The sequence below is a fragment of the Oncorhynchus mykiss genome, chromosome 7 (assembly GCF_013265735.2).
Source record: "Oncorhynchus mykiss isolate Arlee chromosome 7, USDA_OmykA_1.1, whole genome shotgun sequence".
NCBI classification, from domain to species: domain Eukaryota; kingdom Metazoa; phylum Chordata; class Actinopteri; order Salmoniformes; family Salmonidae; genus Oncorhynchus; species Oncorhynchus mykiss.
The window spans coordinates 2479296-2498239 of NC_048571.1; the positions used below are offsets into that span (position 1 = coordinate 2479296).

The 18944-nt window shown below is 42.1% G+C and overlaps 2 protein-coding genes across 2 annotated transcripts in view; both read left to right on the top strand.

Annotated features, from left to right (window-relative positions):
- LOC110512129 (ephrin type-A receptor 6-like) overlaps positions 1-12552 on the top strand; it is a 40976-nt gene extending 28424 nt beyond the window's left edge. Inside the window, exons 12-13 of the mRNA XM_036982084.1 lie at positions 6932-7081; positions 11499-12552. Coding sequence (XP_036837979.1) covers positions 6932-7081; positions 11499-11613 — 265 coding nt within the window. The 3' untranslated portion in view covers positions 11614-12552. The remainder of the gene's footprint in view (positions 1-6931; positions 7082-11498) is intronic.
- A 1219-nt stretch (positions 12553-13771) lies between these two features.
- LOC118965209 (LIM domain-containing protein A-like) lies at positions 13772-15701 on the top strand. Its single transcript, XM_036982085.1, has 2 exons — positions 13772-14980; positions 15023-15701. Exons 1-2 carry the CDS (start codon positions 13959-13961, stop codon positions 15477-15479), a joined length of 1479 nt encoding a protein of 492 aa, XP_036837980.1. The 5' UTR covers positions 13772-13958; the 3' UTR covers positions 15480-15701.
- The last annotated feature ends 3243 nt before the right edge of the window (positions 15702-18944 follow it).

The following is an 18944-nucleotide window of genomic DNA, read 5'->3' on the forward strand; positions in this document are numbered from 1 at the left end:
GTCTAGATAGTGGAGTAGAATACAGTACATAGTCTAGGTAGAGGAGTAGAATACAGTACATAGTCTAGATAGAGGAGTAGAATACAGTACATAGTCTAGTTAGAGGAGTAGAATACAGTACATAGTCTAGTTAGAGGAGTAGAATACAGTACATAGTCTAGATAGAGGAGCAGAATACAGTACATAGTCTAGGTAGAGGAGTAGAATACAGTACATAGTCTAGATAGAGGAGTAGAATACAGTACATAGTCTAGTTAGAGGAGTAGAATACAGTACATAGTCTAGATAGTGGAGTAGAATACAGTACATAGTCTAGGTAGAGGAGTAGAATACAGTACATAGTCTAGATAGAGGAGTAGAATACAGTACATAGTCTAGTTAGAGGAGTAGAATACAGTACATAGTCTAGATAGTGGAGTAGAATACAGTACATAGTCTAGGTAGAGGAGTAGAATACAATACATAGTCTAGATAGAGGAGTAGAATACAGTACATAGTCTAGTTAGAGGAGTAGAATACAGTACATAGTCTAGGTAGAGGAGTAGAATACAGTACATAGTCTAGATAGAGGAGCAGAATACAGTACATAGTCTAGATAGAGGAGTAGAATACAGTACATAGTCTAGGTAGAGGAGTAGAATACAGTACATAGTCTAGATAGAGGAGTAGAATACAGTACATAGTCTAGATAGAGGAGTAGAATACAGTACATAGTCTAGTTAGAGGAGTAGAATACAGTACATAGTCTAGGTAGAGGAGTAGAATACAGTACATAGTCTAGATAGAGGAGTAGAATACAGTACATAGTCTAGTTAGAGGAGTAGAATACAGTACATAGTCTAGACCGAATACAAACAGTGCAGCTATTCCCTCCGCAAGGCTATCAAACAAGCTAAGCGCCAGTACAGAGACAAAGTAGAATCTCAATTCAACGGCTCAGACACAAGAGGCATGTGGCAGGGTCTACAGTCAATCACGGACTACAGGAAGAAACCCAGCCCAGTCACGGACCAGGATGTCTTGCTCCCAGGCAGACTAAATAACTTTTTTGCCCGCTTTGAGGACAATACAGTGCCACTGACACGGCCTGCAACGAAAACATGCGGTCTCTCCTTCACTGCAGCCGAGGTGAGTAAGACATTTAAACGTGTTAACCCTCGCAAGGCTGCAGGCCCAGATGGCATCCCCAGCCGCGCCCTCAGAGCATGCGCAGACCAGCTGGCCGGTGTGTTTACGGACATATTCAATCAATCCCTATACCAGTCTGCTGTTCCCACATGCTTCAAGAGGGCCACCATTGTTCCTGTTCCCAAGAAAGCTAAGGTAACTGAGCTAAATGACTACCGCCCCGTAGCACTCACATCCGTCATCATGAAGTGCTTTGAGAGACTAGTCAAGGACCATATCACCTCCACCCTACCTGACACCCTAGACCCACTCCAATTTGCTTACCGCCCAAATAGGTCCACAGACGATGCAATCTCAACCACACTGCACACTGCCCTAACCCATCTGGACAAGAGGAATACCTATGTGAGAATGCTGTTCATCGACTACAGCTCGGCATTCAACACCATAGTACCCTCCAAGCTCGTCATCAAGCTCGAGACCCTGGGTCTCGACCCCGCCCTGTGCAACTGGGTACTGGACTTCCTGACGGGCCGCCCCCAGGTGGTGAGGGTAGGCAACAACATCTCCTCCCCGCTGATCCTCAACACTGGGGCCCCACAAGGTTGCGTTCTGAGCCCTCTCCTGTACTCCCTGTTCACCCACGACTGCGTGGCCACGCACGCCTCCAACTCAATCATCAAGTTTGCGGACGACACAACAGTGGTAGGCTTGATTACCAACAACGATGAGACGGCCTACAGGGAGGAGGTGAGGGCCCTCGGAGTGTGGTGTCAGGAAAACAACCTCACACTCAACGTCAACAAAACTAAGGAGATGATTGTGGACTTCAGGAAACAGCAGAGGGAACACCCCCCTATCCACATCGATGGAACAGTAGTGGAGAGGGTAGCAAGTTTTAAGTTCCTCGGCATACACATCACAGACAAACTGAATTGGTCCACTCACACAGACAGCATCGTGAAGAAGGCGCAGCAGCGCCTCTTCAACCTCAGGAGGCTGAAGAAATTCGGCTTGTCACCAAAAGCACTCACAAACTTCTACAGATGCACAATCGAGAGCATCCTGGCGGGCTGTATCACCGCCTGGTATGGCAACTGCACCGCCCTCAACCGTAAGGCTCTCCAGAGGGTAGTGAGGTCTGCACAACGCATCACCGGGGGCAAACTACCTGCCCTCCAGGACACCTACACCACCCGATGTCACAGGAAGGCCATAAAGATCATCAAGGACATCAACCACCCGAGCCACTGCCTGTTCACCCCGCTATCATCCAGAAGGCGAGGTCAGTACAGGTGCATCAAAGCTGGGACCGAGAGACTGAAAAACAGCTTCTATCTCAAGGCCATCAGACTGTTAAACAGCCACCACTAACACTGAGTGGCTGCTGCCAACACACTGACACTGACTCAACTCCAGCCACTTTAATAATGGGAATTGATGGGAAATGATGTAAATATATCACTAGCCACTTTAAACAATGCTACCTTATATAAATGTTACTTACCCTACATTATTCATCTCATACGCATACGTATATACTGTACTCTATATCATCGACGGTATCCTTATGTAATACATGTATCACTAGCCACTTTATACTATACTATGCCACTTTGTTTACATACTCATCTCATTGTACATACTGTACCCGATACCATCTACTGTATCTTGCCTATGCTGCTCTGTACCATCACTCATTCATATATCCTTATGTACATATTCTTTATCCCCTTACACTGTGTACAAGACAGTAGTTTTGGAATTGTTAGTTAGATTACTTGTTATTACTGCATTGTCGGAACTAGAAGCACAAGCATTTCGCTACACTCGCATTAACATCTGCTAACCATGTGTATGTGACAAATAAAATTTGATTTGATTTGATTTGATTTGATTTGATTTGAGATAGAGGAGTAGAATACAGTACATAGTCTAGATAGAGGAGTAGAATACAGTACATAGTCTAGTTAGAGGAGTAGAATACAGTACATAGTCTAGTTAGAGGAGTAGAATACAGTACATAGTCTAGTTAGAGGAGTAGAATACAGTACATAGTCTAGGTAGAGGAGTAGAATACAGTACATAGTCTAGTTAGAGGAGTAGAATACAGTACATAGTCTAGATAGTGGAGTAGAATACAGTACATAGTCTAGATAGAGGAGTAGAATACAGTACATAGTCTAGATAGAGGAGTAGAATACAGTACATAGTCTAGTTAGAGGAGTAGAATACAGTACATAGTCTAGATAGAGGAGTAGAATACAGTACATAGTCTAGATAGAGGAGTAGAACGGGAGCAGAATACAGTACATAGTCTAAATAGAGGAGTAGAATACAGTACATAGTCTAGTTAGAGGAGTAGAATACAGTACATAGTCTAGATAGAGGAGCAGAACAGGAGTCGAATACAGTACATAGTCTAGTTATAGGAGTAGAATACAGTACATAGTCTAGATAGAGGAGTAGAACGGGAGCAGAATACAGTACATAGTCTAAATAGAGGAGTAGAATACAGTACATAGTCTGGTTAGAGGAGCAGAACAGGAGTCGAATACAGTACATAGTCTAGTTATAGGAGCAGCAGAATACAGTACATAGTCTAGATAGAGGAGCAGAATACAGTACATAGTCTAGATAGAGGAGTAGAATACAGTACATAATCTAGATAGAGGAGTAGAATACAGTACATAGTCTAGATAGAGGAGTAGAATACAGTACATAGTCTAGTTATAGGAGCAGAATACAGTACATAGTCTAGTTAGAGGAGTAGAATACAGTACATAGTCTAGATAGAGGAGTAGAATACAGTACATAATCTAGATAGAGGAGTAGAATACAGTACATAGTCTAGATAGAGGAGTAGAATACAGTACATAGTCTAGATAGAGGAGCAGAATACAGTACATAGTCTAGATAGAGGAGTAGAATACAGTACATAGTCTAGATAGAGGAGCAGAACAGGAGTCGAATACAGTACATAGTCTAGATAGAGGAGTAGAATACAGTACATAGTCTAGATAGAGGAGTAGAATACAGTACATAGTCTAGTTAGGGGAGTAGAATACAGTACATAGTCTAGATAGAGGAGTAGAATACAGTACATAGCCTAGATAGAGGAGCAGCATACAGTACATAGTCTAGTTAGAGGAGTAGAATACAGTACATAGGCAGTATAATTGTTTGAAACCTTGAGACATTTAACTTCAGTTCAATTAATAATCAGTCTAACTTCGAGGTAGCCTGGCCAATATCCATCCGTAGAAACTTAGAGACCGTTATTATATACAGACTTCCTCATAGTATTATTTCTCACCAGCATTTCATATCAACTTTCTTTCAATGTCCAGAAGCCAAAGGCACAATCCTGGTCATATTATCAACACATCCTGGTCATATTATCAACCCATCCTGGTCGTATTATCAACCAATCCTGGTTATATTATCAACCCATCGTGGTTAAATTATCAACCCATCCTGGTCATATTATCAACCCATCCTGGTTGCATTATCAACCAATCCTGGTCGCATTATCAACCCATCCTGGTCTTATTATCAACCCATCCTGGTCGTATTATCAACCCATCCTGGTTATATTATCAACCCATTCTGGTCATATTATCAACCCATCCTGGTTATATTATCAACCCATCCTGGTTATAGTATCAACCCATCCTGGTCATATTATCAACCCATATTATCAACCCATCCTGGTTATAGTATCAACCCATCCTGGTTATATTATCAACCCATATTATCAACCAATCCTGGTTATAGTATCAACCCATCCTGGTTATATTATCAACCCATCCTGGTCCCATTATCAACCCATATTATCAACCCATCCTGGTTATATTATCAACCCATCCTGGTCATATTGTCAACCCATCCTGGTTATATTATCAACCCATCCTGGTCATATTATCAACCCATCCTGGTTATATTATCAACCCATCCTGGTTATAGTATCAACCCATCCTGGTCATATTATCAACCCATATTATCAACCCATCCTGGTTATAGTATCAACCCATCCTGGTTATATTATCAACCCATATTATCAACCCATCCTGGTTATAGTATCAACCCATCCTGGTTATATTATCAACCCATCCTGGTCCCATTATCAACCCATATTATCAACCCATCCTGGTTATATTATCAACCCATCCTGGTCATATTGTCAACCCATCCTGGTTATAGTATCAACCCATCCTGGTTATATTATCAACCCATATTATCAACCCATCCTGGTCATATTATCAACCCATCCTGGTCATATTATCAACCCATCCTGGTCATATTATCAACCCATCCTGGTTATAGTATCAACCCATCCTGGTCGTATTATCAACCCATCCTGGTTATATTATCAACCCATCCTGGTTATATTATCAACCCATCCTGGTCATATTATCAACCCAACCTGGTCGCATTATCAACCCATATTATCAACCCATCCTGGTTATATTATCAACCCATCCTGGTTATATTATCATCCATATTATCAAACCATCCTGGTTATATTATCAACCCATCCTGGTCATATTATCAACCCATCCTGGCCATATTATCAACCCATCCTGGTCATATTATCAACCCATCCTGGTCATATTATCAACCCATCCTGGTCATATTATCAACCCATCCTGGTCATATTATCAACCCACCCTGGTTATATTATCAACCCATCCTGGTCATATTATCAACCCATCCTGGTTATATTATCAACACATCCTGGTTATATTATAAACCCATATTATCAACCCATCCTGGTCGTATTATCAACCCATCCTGGTTATATTATCAACTCATCCTGGTTATATTATCAACCATTCCTGGTTATATTATCAACCCATCCTGGTCGTGTTATCAACCCATCCTGGTTATATTATCAACCCATCCTGGTCATATTATCAACCCATCCTGGTCATAGTATCAACCCATATGATCAACCCATCCTGGTCATATGATCAAACCATCCTGGTCATAGTATCAACCCATATTATCAGCCCATCCTGGTCATATTATCAACCCATCCTTGTTATAGTATCAACCCATCTTGGTCATATTATCAACCCATCCTGGTCATATTATCAACCCATCCTGGTCATATTATCAACCCATCCTGGTTATATTATCAACCCATCCTGGTCATATTATCAACCCATCCTGGTAATATTATCAACCCATCCTGGTCATAGTATCAATCCATATTATCAACCCATCCTGGTTATATTATCAACCCATCCTGGTCATAGTATCAACCCATATTATCAGCCCATCCTGGTCATATTATCAACCCATCCTGGATATATTATCAACCCATCCTGGTCATAGTATCAACCCATATTATCAACCCATCCTGGTCGTATTATCAACCCATCCCGGTCCTGTTATCAGCCAATCCTGGTAATATTATCAACCCATCCTGGTAATATTATCATCCCATCCTGGTCGTATTATAAACCCATCCTGGTCATATTATCAACAAATCCTGGTTATAGTATCAACCCATCCTGGTCAAAATATCAACCCATCCTGGTCGTATTATCAACCCTAAGCATTTGAATGGCCTGTTAGCAGCTAGTAACCTAAGCATTTGGCTGGCCTGTTAGCAGCTAGTAACCTACGCATTTGGCTGGCCTATTAGCAGCTAGTAACCTAAGCATTTGGCTGGCCTGTTAGCAGCTAGTAACCTACGCATTTGGCTGGCCTATTAGCAGCTAGTAACCTCAGCGTTTGGCACCACCAGCTCCGTCTCTCATATCTCCCATTTCTCTTCCTCTCTGTATCGACTCAGTTTTCCAGAATCACTGGAGGACGTGCCGGACTACCCTCTGTTCATCTCCATCGGTGATTGGCTGGACTCCATCAAGATGAGCCAATACAAGAACCAGTTCCTGGCAGCAGGGTTCACCACCCTGGACTCTGTCTCCACCATGAGTCTAGAGTGAGTGGATCAGGAGATACCGGCTGCTCCCCAAATAGCAGCCTATTCCCTGTATTCTGACCAGAGATTATTTATTTAATCAATATAACTTCAATCTACTGTGTATTATTGAGTTCATCTTATTTTTACAATACAAAGCACCCGCATACAAACTAACCTCACCAACATCCACAACATCATCATGCCCAGACCCTCACCAACATCACCCTGCCCAGACCCTCACCAACATCTATGACATTTCAAATGTTGTACCCAGACGTAGATAATCAATATGCTTTCTATAGTTACATTGTTAGGGTAAGATAACCAAAAGTGGACACACTCTAATCAGTTTCTAGAGCTCAATTTCCCAGATTTTGTAGACTAGTTTAATAGTGCTTAAAACCTAATTTTCATCAAATTATCCATTTAAGATACCAACCCAAATCTACGAATGGGTGGTTTAAATTGTATCTAATTATATTCTCAGCATTACTTTATCAAATCTCTAGTAACTGATTATACACACATACAATTGATCATAATTTCAAATAATTCACAGAATCCATATAAAACATAAGAAATCTTAGGTACTCACACAGAACTTTAAGGATCACCCACACAGGATTGGTCAGATGTTCACACAGAACTTTAAGGATCACCCACACAGAACTGGTCAGACGTGCACACAGAACTTTAAGGATCACCCACACAGGATTGGTCAGATGTTCACACAGAACTGGTCAGATGTTCACACAGAACTTTAAGGATTCAACCCACACAGAACTGGTCAGATGTTCACACAGAACTTTAAGGATTCAACCCACACAGGATTGGTCAGATGTTCACACAGAACTTTAAGGATTCAACCCACACAGGATTGGTCAGATGTTCACACAGAACTGGTCAGATGTTCACACAGAACTGGTCAGACGTTCACACAGAACATCAGAACATCCTTGAAAGGTTACTCACACAGAGTCAACCTACCCCGCTCACACAGAACAGTCCGACAACTATTACCTAGTGATCCCATAACAAAATACTCACACAGAGTAACCCAGGGCATACCTGGCTAGCACATTTAAAATAATTGGAATTCACCACTTCTGAGGGTCACTTAGACAATCACACAGACACACAGAGTGAGGTCCTTCTTCCAATAGGGCTTCACCAAGTGCCATGTTTCACACAGAACACACAGTCAGTCCCCTGGCCCCTCACCCCTACAGACCGCACCAATCCCCACTGTGATCAATTCAGTGTCAGGACAGCTCTTGGTCACTCGCAACCGGACAGTGGCAGAGTATCTTTTGAGTCCACAAACTCTCAGATTACTCTCCTCTGACTCGGCCCTGCTTACGCCGCCAAGGTGCCTTCCTTACAAAGGAATTCACGCTCAGAGTATACGTAACAGGCATATTTAAACAGCATAGACTTCAAATCTGTGTGTGGTTCGCTCACCTTTTTCTTAAGAAAAACTCAGTTCGAGATGTGTTATCCACTCGGCTTGCTTCCTCTCAGATCAAAGGTTGGTCCATCTGCTTCGTTCCCGAAGTGTGGTTTCCCTAAGATCCCGAGTTTGAGGGATCTCTCGTGCACAATTTATTTACCTAGATCGTCAGGAACGGTCACCAAGTGAAGATTCATTATCCCTTCCTCGTTGCCAAATGTCGTGGAAATTTCCTGTATTACCAAATCATGAGAGAGCAAACCACACACAAGTCAGAGTTATCATAAAGTCCATCTTTAATTATATGAGCTTCACCATAGCCCTGTTTGACTCTCAGATCAATTCAGTGTCTATAAATGAATTATCTGAGAGTGCTTACACATTGGCAACTGAGATCCTTTATAGCAAAGACACATAGCCAGACAGCATTGGCTATAAATTATTGTTCAGTTTGGTCTCCTAAACTAAGTTCCTATCTCGTTCTTGGTACCACTTAGGACCAAAAACATTACCTCATCCAATGGCATATATCAAATACAATCCCTCCTGGACAAGATCACAGAGAGACAGTGAGCCTCTCAGGTCATATATAGTAAATCAAGATAAGGGCAACCTCAGAGGGGACATGTAAATAGTTAGACACATTCCCATAAGAAGACAGGCCTAACCTCTCCCCAATGGGAAAATGAACTTTTCCCACATAAGCATACTTGTGAAAATGAATAAAACATCTTATTTATAAATGTTACCTAAAGGATTCTGATTCTGCTACCACACGCATTTAGGAACCAAACTTCAGTTATTAAGTTAATCTAACTGATGTACTGTATCTCCTCTAAACAGTTAACCTAACTCATATAGTGTCTGTATCCTCTCTAAACAGTTAACCTAACTCATATAGTGTCTGTATCTCCTCTAAACAGTTAACCTAACTCATATAGTGTCTGTATCCTCTCTAAACAGTTAACCTAACTCATATAGTGTCTGTATCTCCTCTAAACAGTTAACCTAACTCATATAGTGTCTGTATCTCCTCTAAACAGTTAACCTAACTCATATAGTGTCTGTATCCTCTCTAAACAGTTAACCTAACTCATATAGTGTCTGTATCCTCTCTAAACAGTTAACCTAACTCATATAGTGTCTGTATCCTCTCTAAACAGTTAACCTAACTCATATAGTGTCTGTATCCTCTCTAAACAGTTAACCTAACTCATATAGTGTCTGTATCCTCTCTAAACAGTTAACCTAACTCATATAGTGTCTGTATCCTCTCTAAACAGTTAACCTAACTCATATAGTGTATGTATCCTCTCTAAACAGTTAACCTAACTCATATAGTGTCTGTATCCTCTCTAAACAGTTAACCTAACTCATATAGTGTCTGTATCCTCTCTAAACAGTTAACCTAACTCATATAGTGTCTGTATCCTCTCTAAACAGTTAACCTAACTCATATAGTGTCTGTATCCTCTCTAAACAGTTAACCTAACTCATATAGTGTCTGTATCTCCTCTAAACAGTTAACCTAACTCATATAGTGTCTGTATCTCCTCTAAACAGTTAACCTAACTCATATAGTGTCTGTATCCTCTCTAAACAGTTAACCTAACTCATATAGTGTCTGTATCTCCTCTAAACAGTTAACCTAACTCATATAGTGTCTGTATCCTCTCTAAACAGTTAACCTAACTCATATAGTGTCTGTATCTCCTCTAAACAGTTAACCTAACTCATATAGTGTCTGTATCTCCTCTAAACAGTTAACCTAACTCATATAGTGTCTGTATCTCCTCTAAACAGTTAACCTACCTCATATAGTGTCTGTATCTCCTCTAAACAGTGAACCTAACTCATATAGTGTCTGCGATTTTTAACAGAATGTTCGAAAAAAGGAGGGGGTAGAAGTAAGAGGTTTTAACCTAACTCATATAGTGTCTGTATCCTAAACAGTTAACCTAACTCATATAGTGTCTGTATCCTCTCTAAACAGTTAACCTAACTCATATAGTGTCTGTATCTCCTCTAAACAGTTAACCTAACTCATATAGTGTCTGTATCCTCTCTAAACAGTTAACCTAACTCATGTAGTGTCTGTATCCTCTCTAAACAGTTAACCTAACTCATATAGTGTCTGTATCCTCTCTAAACAGTTAACCTAACTCATATAGTGTCTGTATCCTCTCTAAACAGTTAACCTAACTCATATAGTGTCTGTATCTCCTCTAAACAGTTAACCTAACTCATATAGTGTCTGTATCCTCTCTAAACAGTTAACCTAACTCATATAGTGTCTGTATCTCCTCTAAACAGTTAACCTAACTCATATAGTGTCTGTATCCTCTCTAAACAGTTAACCTAACTCATATAGTGTCTGTATCCTCTCTAAACAGTTAACCTATCTCATATAGTGTCTGTATCTCCTCTAAACAGTTAACCTAACTCATATAGTGTCTATATCCTCTCTAAACAGTTAACCTAACTCATATAGTGTCTGTATCCTCTCTAAACAGTTAACCTAACTCATATAGTGTCTGTATCCTAAACAGTTAACCTAACTCATATAGTGTCTGTATCTCCTCTAAACAGTTAACCTAACTCATATAGTGTCTGTATCTCCTCTAAACAGTTAACCTAACTCATATAATGTCTGTATCCTCTCTAAACAGTTAACCTAACTCATATAGTGTCTGTATCTCCTCTAAACAGTTAACCTAACTCATATAGTGTCTGTATCCTCTCTAAACAGTTAACCTAACTCATATAATGTCTGTATCCTCTCTAAACAGTTAACCTAACTCATATAGTGTCTGTATCTCCTCTAAACAGTTAACCTAACTCATATAGTGTCTGTATCTCCTCTAAACAGTTAACCTAACTCATATAGTGTCTGTATCCTAAACAGTTAACCTACCTCATATAGTGTCTGTATCTCCTCTAAACAGTGAACCTAACTCATATAGTGTCTGTATCTCTTGTCCTCAGGGACATCAGGCGTATCGGTGTGTCTCTGATTGGCCACCAGAGGAGGATAGTGAGCAGCATTCAGAGTCTCCGTCTACAGTTCCTCACCGTCCAACACAACGGCTTCCACATCTAAACCAACCCCCAGAACGCTAGGACCGCACAGACAGACAGACAGGCCTGGGTGTGTTCATTTGGCACCGAACGGAAAAGAAAACAAACTGAAAACAGAGAGCGATTAGCTGAACTCGTTTAATAAGAAACGCTTGTTTCTAAAATTCTAGATGTTCTCTCGGTCGGACTGGTGAACTGTTACCCGCGGACTACATTGGTTTTTACCAAGGAGGCTTCTGTCCCTGATCCAGAAGACTTGAGATGGAGGTAGTTTCAGCCCACGTCCTGAACAGCACCCTTTTCCCTTCATGGTGCACCGTTTAGGACAGACACGCGCAGTACCAAGCACATGGAGAGGCAAGTGCACTGATGGGTCTTCCTCCAATCAGGTGGACGGAGACGGACTGAAACAGGACTCTCCGTTTAGGACAGACACGCGCAGTACGAAGCACATGGAGAGACAAGTGCACTGATGGGTCTTCCTCCAATCAGGTGGACGGAGACAGACTGAAACAGGACTCTCCGTTTAGAGACCACTACTTTTGACAAAAAAATGGGATGATTAAATGTGTCTTATTTATTTCAGATGTTTTGTTTCCTTGTTCAATTATCAAGCAGCAGATTCTGACCAATAGGAAGAGAAAGGACAATGTGGAGGAGATTCTGACCAATAGGAAAATAAAGGACAATGTGAAGGAGATTCTGACCAACTGGAAGAGAAAGGACAATGTGGAGGAGATTCTGACCAATAGGAAAATAATGGACAATGTGGAGGAGATTCTGACCAATAGGAAGAGAAAGGACAATGTGGAGGAGATTCTGAACCAACTGGAAGAGAAAGGACAATGTGGAGGAGATTTTGGAGCAAAGAGAAGACAAGTGAATGTCATCTGATTTTATAAATGTATAATCCATCATCAACCATAATATGTGAAGTATTTGTGGAAAAGTCATGTTCAGTTTGATTAGACATCCTTGTTCAGTTTGATTAGACATCCTTGTTCAGTTTGAACATCCTTGTTCAGTTTGAACAGACATCTTTGTTTAGTTTTCATCCACAATCTTTGTCTTTACTCAGCAATATGCAGTGTCCTTAGCTGACTGACTGACAGTCTGTTTCTGCTATGTCGTGCTTCGTTACTCATGGCCTTGTTTGGCTTGACAAGGACAGAGTAGTCAAGGGCATCAACAGATCTGGGACCAGGCTACAGTTTCCTCACTTGTAGAACAAGGAGAAGAGTGCAACTCCACTCCACAACAAATCACAAACCGAAAACAACCTCAGACATGTACCATAAGAAATACTTTACTTTGACGGAAGTACAATCCATAGTGCTTGAGCATCTAGAGCATCTCCAGCCCTGTTCCTGGAGGTTTAAACTCCAGCCCTGTTCCTGGAGAGAGACCCTCCTGGAGGTTTTAACTCCAGCCCTGTTCCTGGAGCGAGACCCTCCTGTAGGTTTTAACTCCAGCCCTGTTCCTGGAGAGAGACCCTCCTGTAGGTTTTAACTCCAGCCCTGTTCCTGGAGCGAGACCCTCCTGTAGGTTTTAACTCCAGCCCTGTTCCTGGAGAGAGACCCTCCTGGAGGTTTTAACTCCAACCCTGTTCCTGGAGAGAAACCCTCCTGGAGGTTTTAACTCCAGCCCTGTTCCTGGAGAGAGACCCTCCTGTAGGTTTTAACTCCAGCCCTGTTCCTGGAGCGAGACCCTCCTGTAGGTTTTAACTCCAGCCCTGTTCCTGGAGAGAGACCCTCCTGGAGGTTTTAACTCCAACCCTGTTACTCGAGCGAGACCCTCCTGTAGGTTTTAACTCCAGCCCTGTTCCTGGAGAGAGACCCTCCTGTAGGTTTTAACTCCAACCCTGTTCCTGGAGAGAAACCCTCCTGTAGGTTTTAACTCCAGCCCTGTTCCTGGAGAGAGACCCTCCTGTAGGTTTTAACTCCAACCCTGTTCCTGGAGAGATACCCTCCTGGAGGTTTTAACTCCAACCCTGTTCCTGGAGAGAAACCCTCCTGTAGGTTTTAACTCCAGCCCTGTTCCTGGAGAGAGACCTTCCGGGAGGTTTTAACTCCAATCCTGTTCCTGGAGAGAAACCCTCCTGTAGTTTTTTAACTCCAACCCTGTTCCTGGAGAGAAACCTTCCAGGAGGTTTTAACTCCAACCCTGTTCCTGGAGCGAGACCCTCCTGTAGGTTTTAACTCCAATCCTGTTCCTGGAGAGAAACCCTCCTGGAGGTTCCTGTAGAACCCTGAATATTCTATATTTCCTGTCCTGTTGTTCTGGGTACTAATGTAGGTTGATGTATTGTGGACCAAAGGGCCTTTGGAAAGCATGATGGAACCATGGTAGGAAATACAACACTCCTATATGCACACTGACAGGATGAATACACAGATACAACACTCCTATATGCACCCTGACAGGATGAATACACAGATACAACACTCCTATATGCACCCTGACAGGATAAATACACAGATACAACACTCCTATATGCACCCTGACAGGATGAATACACAGATACAACACTCCTATATGCACCCTGACAGGATGAATACACAGATACAACACTCCTATATGCACCCTGACAGGATGAATACACAGATACAACACTCCTATATGCACCCTGACAGGATAAATACACAGATACAACACTCCTATATGCACCCTGACAGGATGAATACACAGATACAACACTCCTATATGCACCCTGACAGGATGAATACACAGATACAACACTCCTATATGCACCCTGACAGGATGAATACACAGATACAACACTCCTATATGCACCCTGACAGGATAAATACACAGATACAACACTCCTATATGCACCCTGACAGGATGAATACACAGATACAACACTCCTATATGCACCCTGACAGGATAAATACACAGATACAACACTCCTATATGCACCCTGACAGGATAAATACACAGATACAACACTCCTATATGCACCCTGACAGGATAAATACACAGATACAACACTCCTATATGCACCCTGACAGGATAAATACACAGATACAACACTCCTATATGCACCCTGACAGGATAAATACACAGATACAACACTCCTATATGCACCCTGACAGGATAAATACACAGATACACCACTCCTATATGCACCCTGACAGGATAAATACACAGATACAACACTCCTATATGCACCCTGACAGGATAAATACACAGATACAACACTCCTATATGCACCCTGACAGGATAAATACACAGATACACCACTCCTATATGCACCCTGACAGGATAAATACACAGATACAACACTCCTATATGCACACTGACAGGATAAATACACAGATACAACACTCCTATATGCACACTGACAGGATAAATACACAGATACAACACTCCTATATGCACACTGACAGGTTATAGACTCAGACACAACACTCCTATATGCACACTGACAGGATAAATACACAGATACAACACTCCTATATGCACAGTGAGAGGATAAATACACAGATACAACACTCCTATATGCACCCTGACAGGATAAATACACAGATACAACACTCCTATATGCACAGTGAGAGGATAAATACACAGATACAACACTCCTATATGCACAGTGAGAGGATGAATAGACTCAGACAACACATCAATATTCACACTGACAGGTTATATATATTTCTTCCCCCCCCCCCCGTTCTCACGCAAGCATACACACACACATACATACATACACACATACACACATACACCAATCAGCATCCTCATTCATCCCTGTTACTGGAGAGATCCCCACTTATTATCCTGACATTGAGAGCTCTCATGGGGTGGATCTGTGCAACAGGTGCTCAGGACGTTTTTTGGGGGGTCGACACCACTTCCTCCCATCCCAGCAATGCACTCTGGGATCTGTAGTAGCATACATATACATATTATGAATGCATTTATTTTCCCTCCTTCCAATGTTCAAATGTATTTTTGTATAATTTATTAAGGGACATTGTCCACCCTAACTGGTGATTAATAAAAGCCTTGTAGGCTGGGTGTTTGTAACATAATATGTAGGCTCCTGCTGAGGGGGATGTTGTTATATAGTATTGCCATCATTGTGACTCAACAATTAAAATATTCTTCCTATTGGTGTGGTCTATTATCATTATGTTGTAATACCCATGGTTGTCCAGTGGGTGGCGGACTTGAGTCAGATACACAAAAAAAGTCTCTCCCCGTCGTCCTGACAACGCCGTGTAAACTCCCAGTGCTTTCTGAGGGACCAAAACAACACACACTGGCATGTTGTGACAAGAGAAATGACTGAAAACATCAACTTGTCATCGGGTTGACTGGTTATGACTGAGTTTCGAAAAACGTTTGATATTTGAAGAAGAAGAAAGAAAAAAAGAGAAGAATCGTACGTAAATATCTCTCACAGGTAAAGAGAAGATACATTGCACATAATGCTGCCGGAAGTAGATAGCTAACGTGTGATAGCTTAGCTATCGTTTATTTTCAATGAGATTATAAGCACATTGAGTACATCCCATTAAACCCAGTTTAGTCAACTCAAAGCTGGTCAAGCTACGTTTTGGTAAACTAGGTCCAAGGATGAAGGTTTAACTAAAATAGCTAGCTAGTCACGCTGCTAACTATCTAACCAGATGGCTAGCTAAGGTTAGTTTGCTAACGTTTTAACAGCTAGCTATCCTAACATGTTACGCTAACTAGCTACATCAGAAAAAAGGGGGGTATCAACTCTATTATCTTTCGTTGTTGCTGGCGCATTAGCTACGAATTAAAACGAGACCCTCAACTAGCCTTAAATGTGATGATCTAGAAGAAGAAAACATATTGCTACGTGTGGCGCTTGTTGTAGCTATTGTAAATGCTAAGTCAGTTAGCTAGCTAGCTAGCGGCTAAACCCTCTTCTTCTTCTTCGTGTGTTTCCGGCAGACTAGACGCCGTGTTCCGTATTGTTGCCTTTTGCAGGTCAGAGTTGCGGATTGAACAGTTAGGTTAAAAAGGGGAGGGGCGAAAATCATAAATTGCATCACCATCTAACCCTGCACCAGTGGAGGCTGCTGAGGGGAGAACTGCTCTTAATCAATGGCCGCAATAGAGTGTAATAGATGGAATGGAGTGTAATAGATGGAATGGAGTGTAATAGATGGAATGGAGTGTAATAGATGGAATGGAGTGTAATAGATGGAATGGAGTGTAATAGATGGAATGGAATGTAATAGATGGAATGGAGTGTAATAGATGGAATGAAGTGTAATAGATGGAATGGAGTGTAATAGATGGAATGGAGTGTAATAGATGGAATGGAGTGTAATAGATGGAATGCAGTGTAATAGATGGAATGCAGTGTAATAGATGGAATGCAGTGTAATAGATGGAATGGAGTGTAATAGATGGAATGGAGTGTAATAGATGGAATGGAGTGTAATAGATGGAATGGAGTATAATAGATGGAATGGAGTATAATAGATGGAATGGAGTGTAATAGATGGAATGGAGTATAATAGATGGAATGGAGTGTAATAGATGGAATGGAGTGTAATAGATGGAATGGAGTATAATAGATGGAATGGAGTGAATGGTATCACACCCATGAAAACCATGTTTCTGATACCATTCCATTTACTCCATTCCAGACATTATTATGAACCGTTCTCCCCTCAGCAGCCTGCACTGTAGACTAATGATTAGGACCTACACCCCAGGTTGTAGACTAATGATTAGGCCCTACACCCCAGGTTGTAGACTAATGATTACACCCTAAACCCCAGGTTGTAGACTAATGATTAGGCCCTACACCCCAGGTTGTAGACTAATGATTAGGCCCTACACCCCAGGTTGTAGACTAATGATTAGGCCCTACACCCCAGGTTGTAGACTAATGATTAGGCCCTATACCCCAGGTTGTAGACTAATGACTAGGCCCTACACCCCAGGTTGTAGACTAATGACTAGGCCCTACACCCCAGGTTGTAGACTAATGATTAGGCCCTACACCCCAGGTTGTTTAGACTAATGACTAGGCCCTACACCCCAGGTTGTAGACTAATGATTAGGCCCTACACCCCAGGTTGTAGACTAATGATTAGGCCCTAAACCCCAGGTTGTAGACTAATGATTAGGCCCTACACCCCAGGTTGTAGACTAATGATTAGGCCCTACACCCCAGGTTGTAGACTAATGATTAGGCCCTACACCCCAGGTTGTAGACTAATGATTAGGCCCTACACCCCAGGTTGTAGACTAATGATTAGGCCCTATACCCCAGGTTGTAGACTAATGACTAGGCCCTACACCCCAGGTTGTAGACTAATGACTAGGCCCTACACCCCAGGTTGTAGACTAATGATTAGGCCCTACACCCCAGGTTGTTTAGACTAATGACTAGGCCCTACACCCCAGGTTGTAGACTAATGATTAGGCCCTACACCCCAGGTTGTAGACTAATGATTAGGCCCTAAACCCCAGGTTGTAGACTAATGATTAGGCCCTACACCCCAGGTTGTAGACTAATGATTAGGCCCTACACCCCAGGTTGTAGACTAATGATTAGGCCCTACACCCCAGGTTGTAGACTAATGACTGGGCCCTACACCCCAGGTTGTAGACTAATGATTAGGCCCTATACCCCAGGTTGTAGACTAATGACTAGGCCCTACACCCCAGGTTGTAGACTAATGACTAGGCCCTACACCCCAGGTTGTAGACTAATGATTAGGCCCTACACCCCAGGTTGTTTAGACTAATGACTAGGCCCTACACCCCAGGTTGTAGACTAATGATTAGGCCCTATACCCCAGGTTGTAGACTAATGACTAGGCCCTACACCCCAGGTTGTAGACTAATGACTAGGCCCTACACCCCAGGTTGTAGACTAATGATTATGCCCTACACCCCAGGTTGTTTAGACTAATGACTAGGCCCTACACCCCAGGTTGTAGACTAATGATTAGGCCCTACACCCCAGGTTGTAGACTAATGATTAGGCCCTAAACCCCAGGTTGTAGACTAATGATTAGGCCCTACACCCCAGGTTGTAGACTAATGATTAGGCCCTACACCCCAGGTTGTAGGCTAATGATTAGGCCCTACACCCCAGGTTGTAGACTAATGACTAGGCCCTACACCCCAGGTTGTAGACTAATGATTAGGCCCTACACCCCAGGTTGTAGACTAATGATTAGGCCCTACACCCCAGGTTGTAGACTAATGATTAGGCCCTACACCCCAGGTTGTTTAGACTAATGACTAGGCCCTACACCCCAGGTTGTAGACTAATGATTAGGCCCTACACCCCAGGTTGTAGACTAATGATTAGGCCCTAAACCCCAGGTTGTAGACTAATGATTAGGACCTACACCC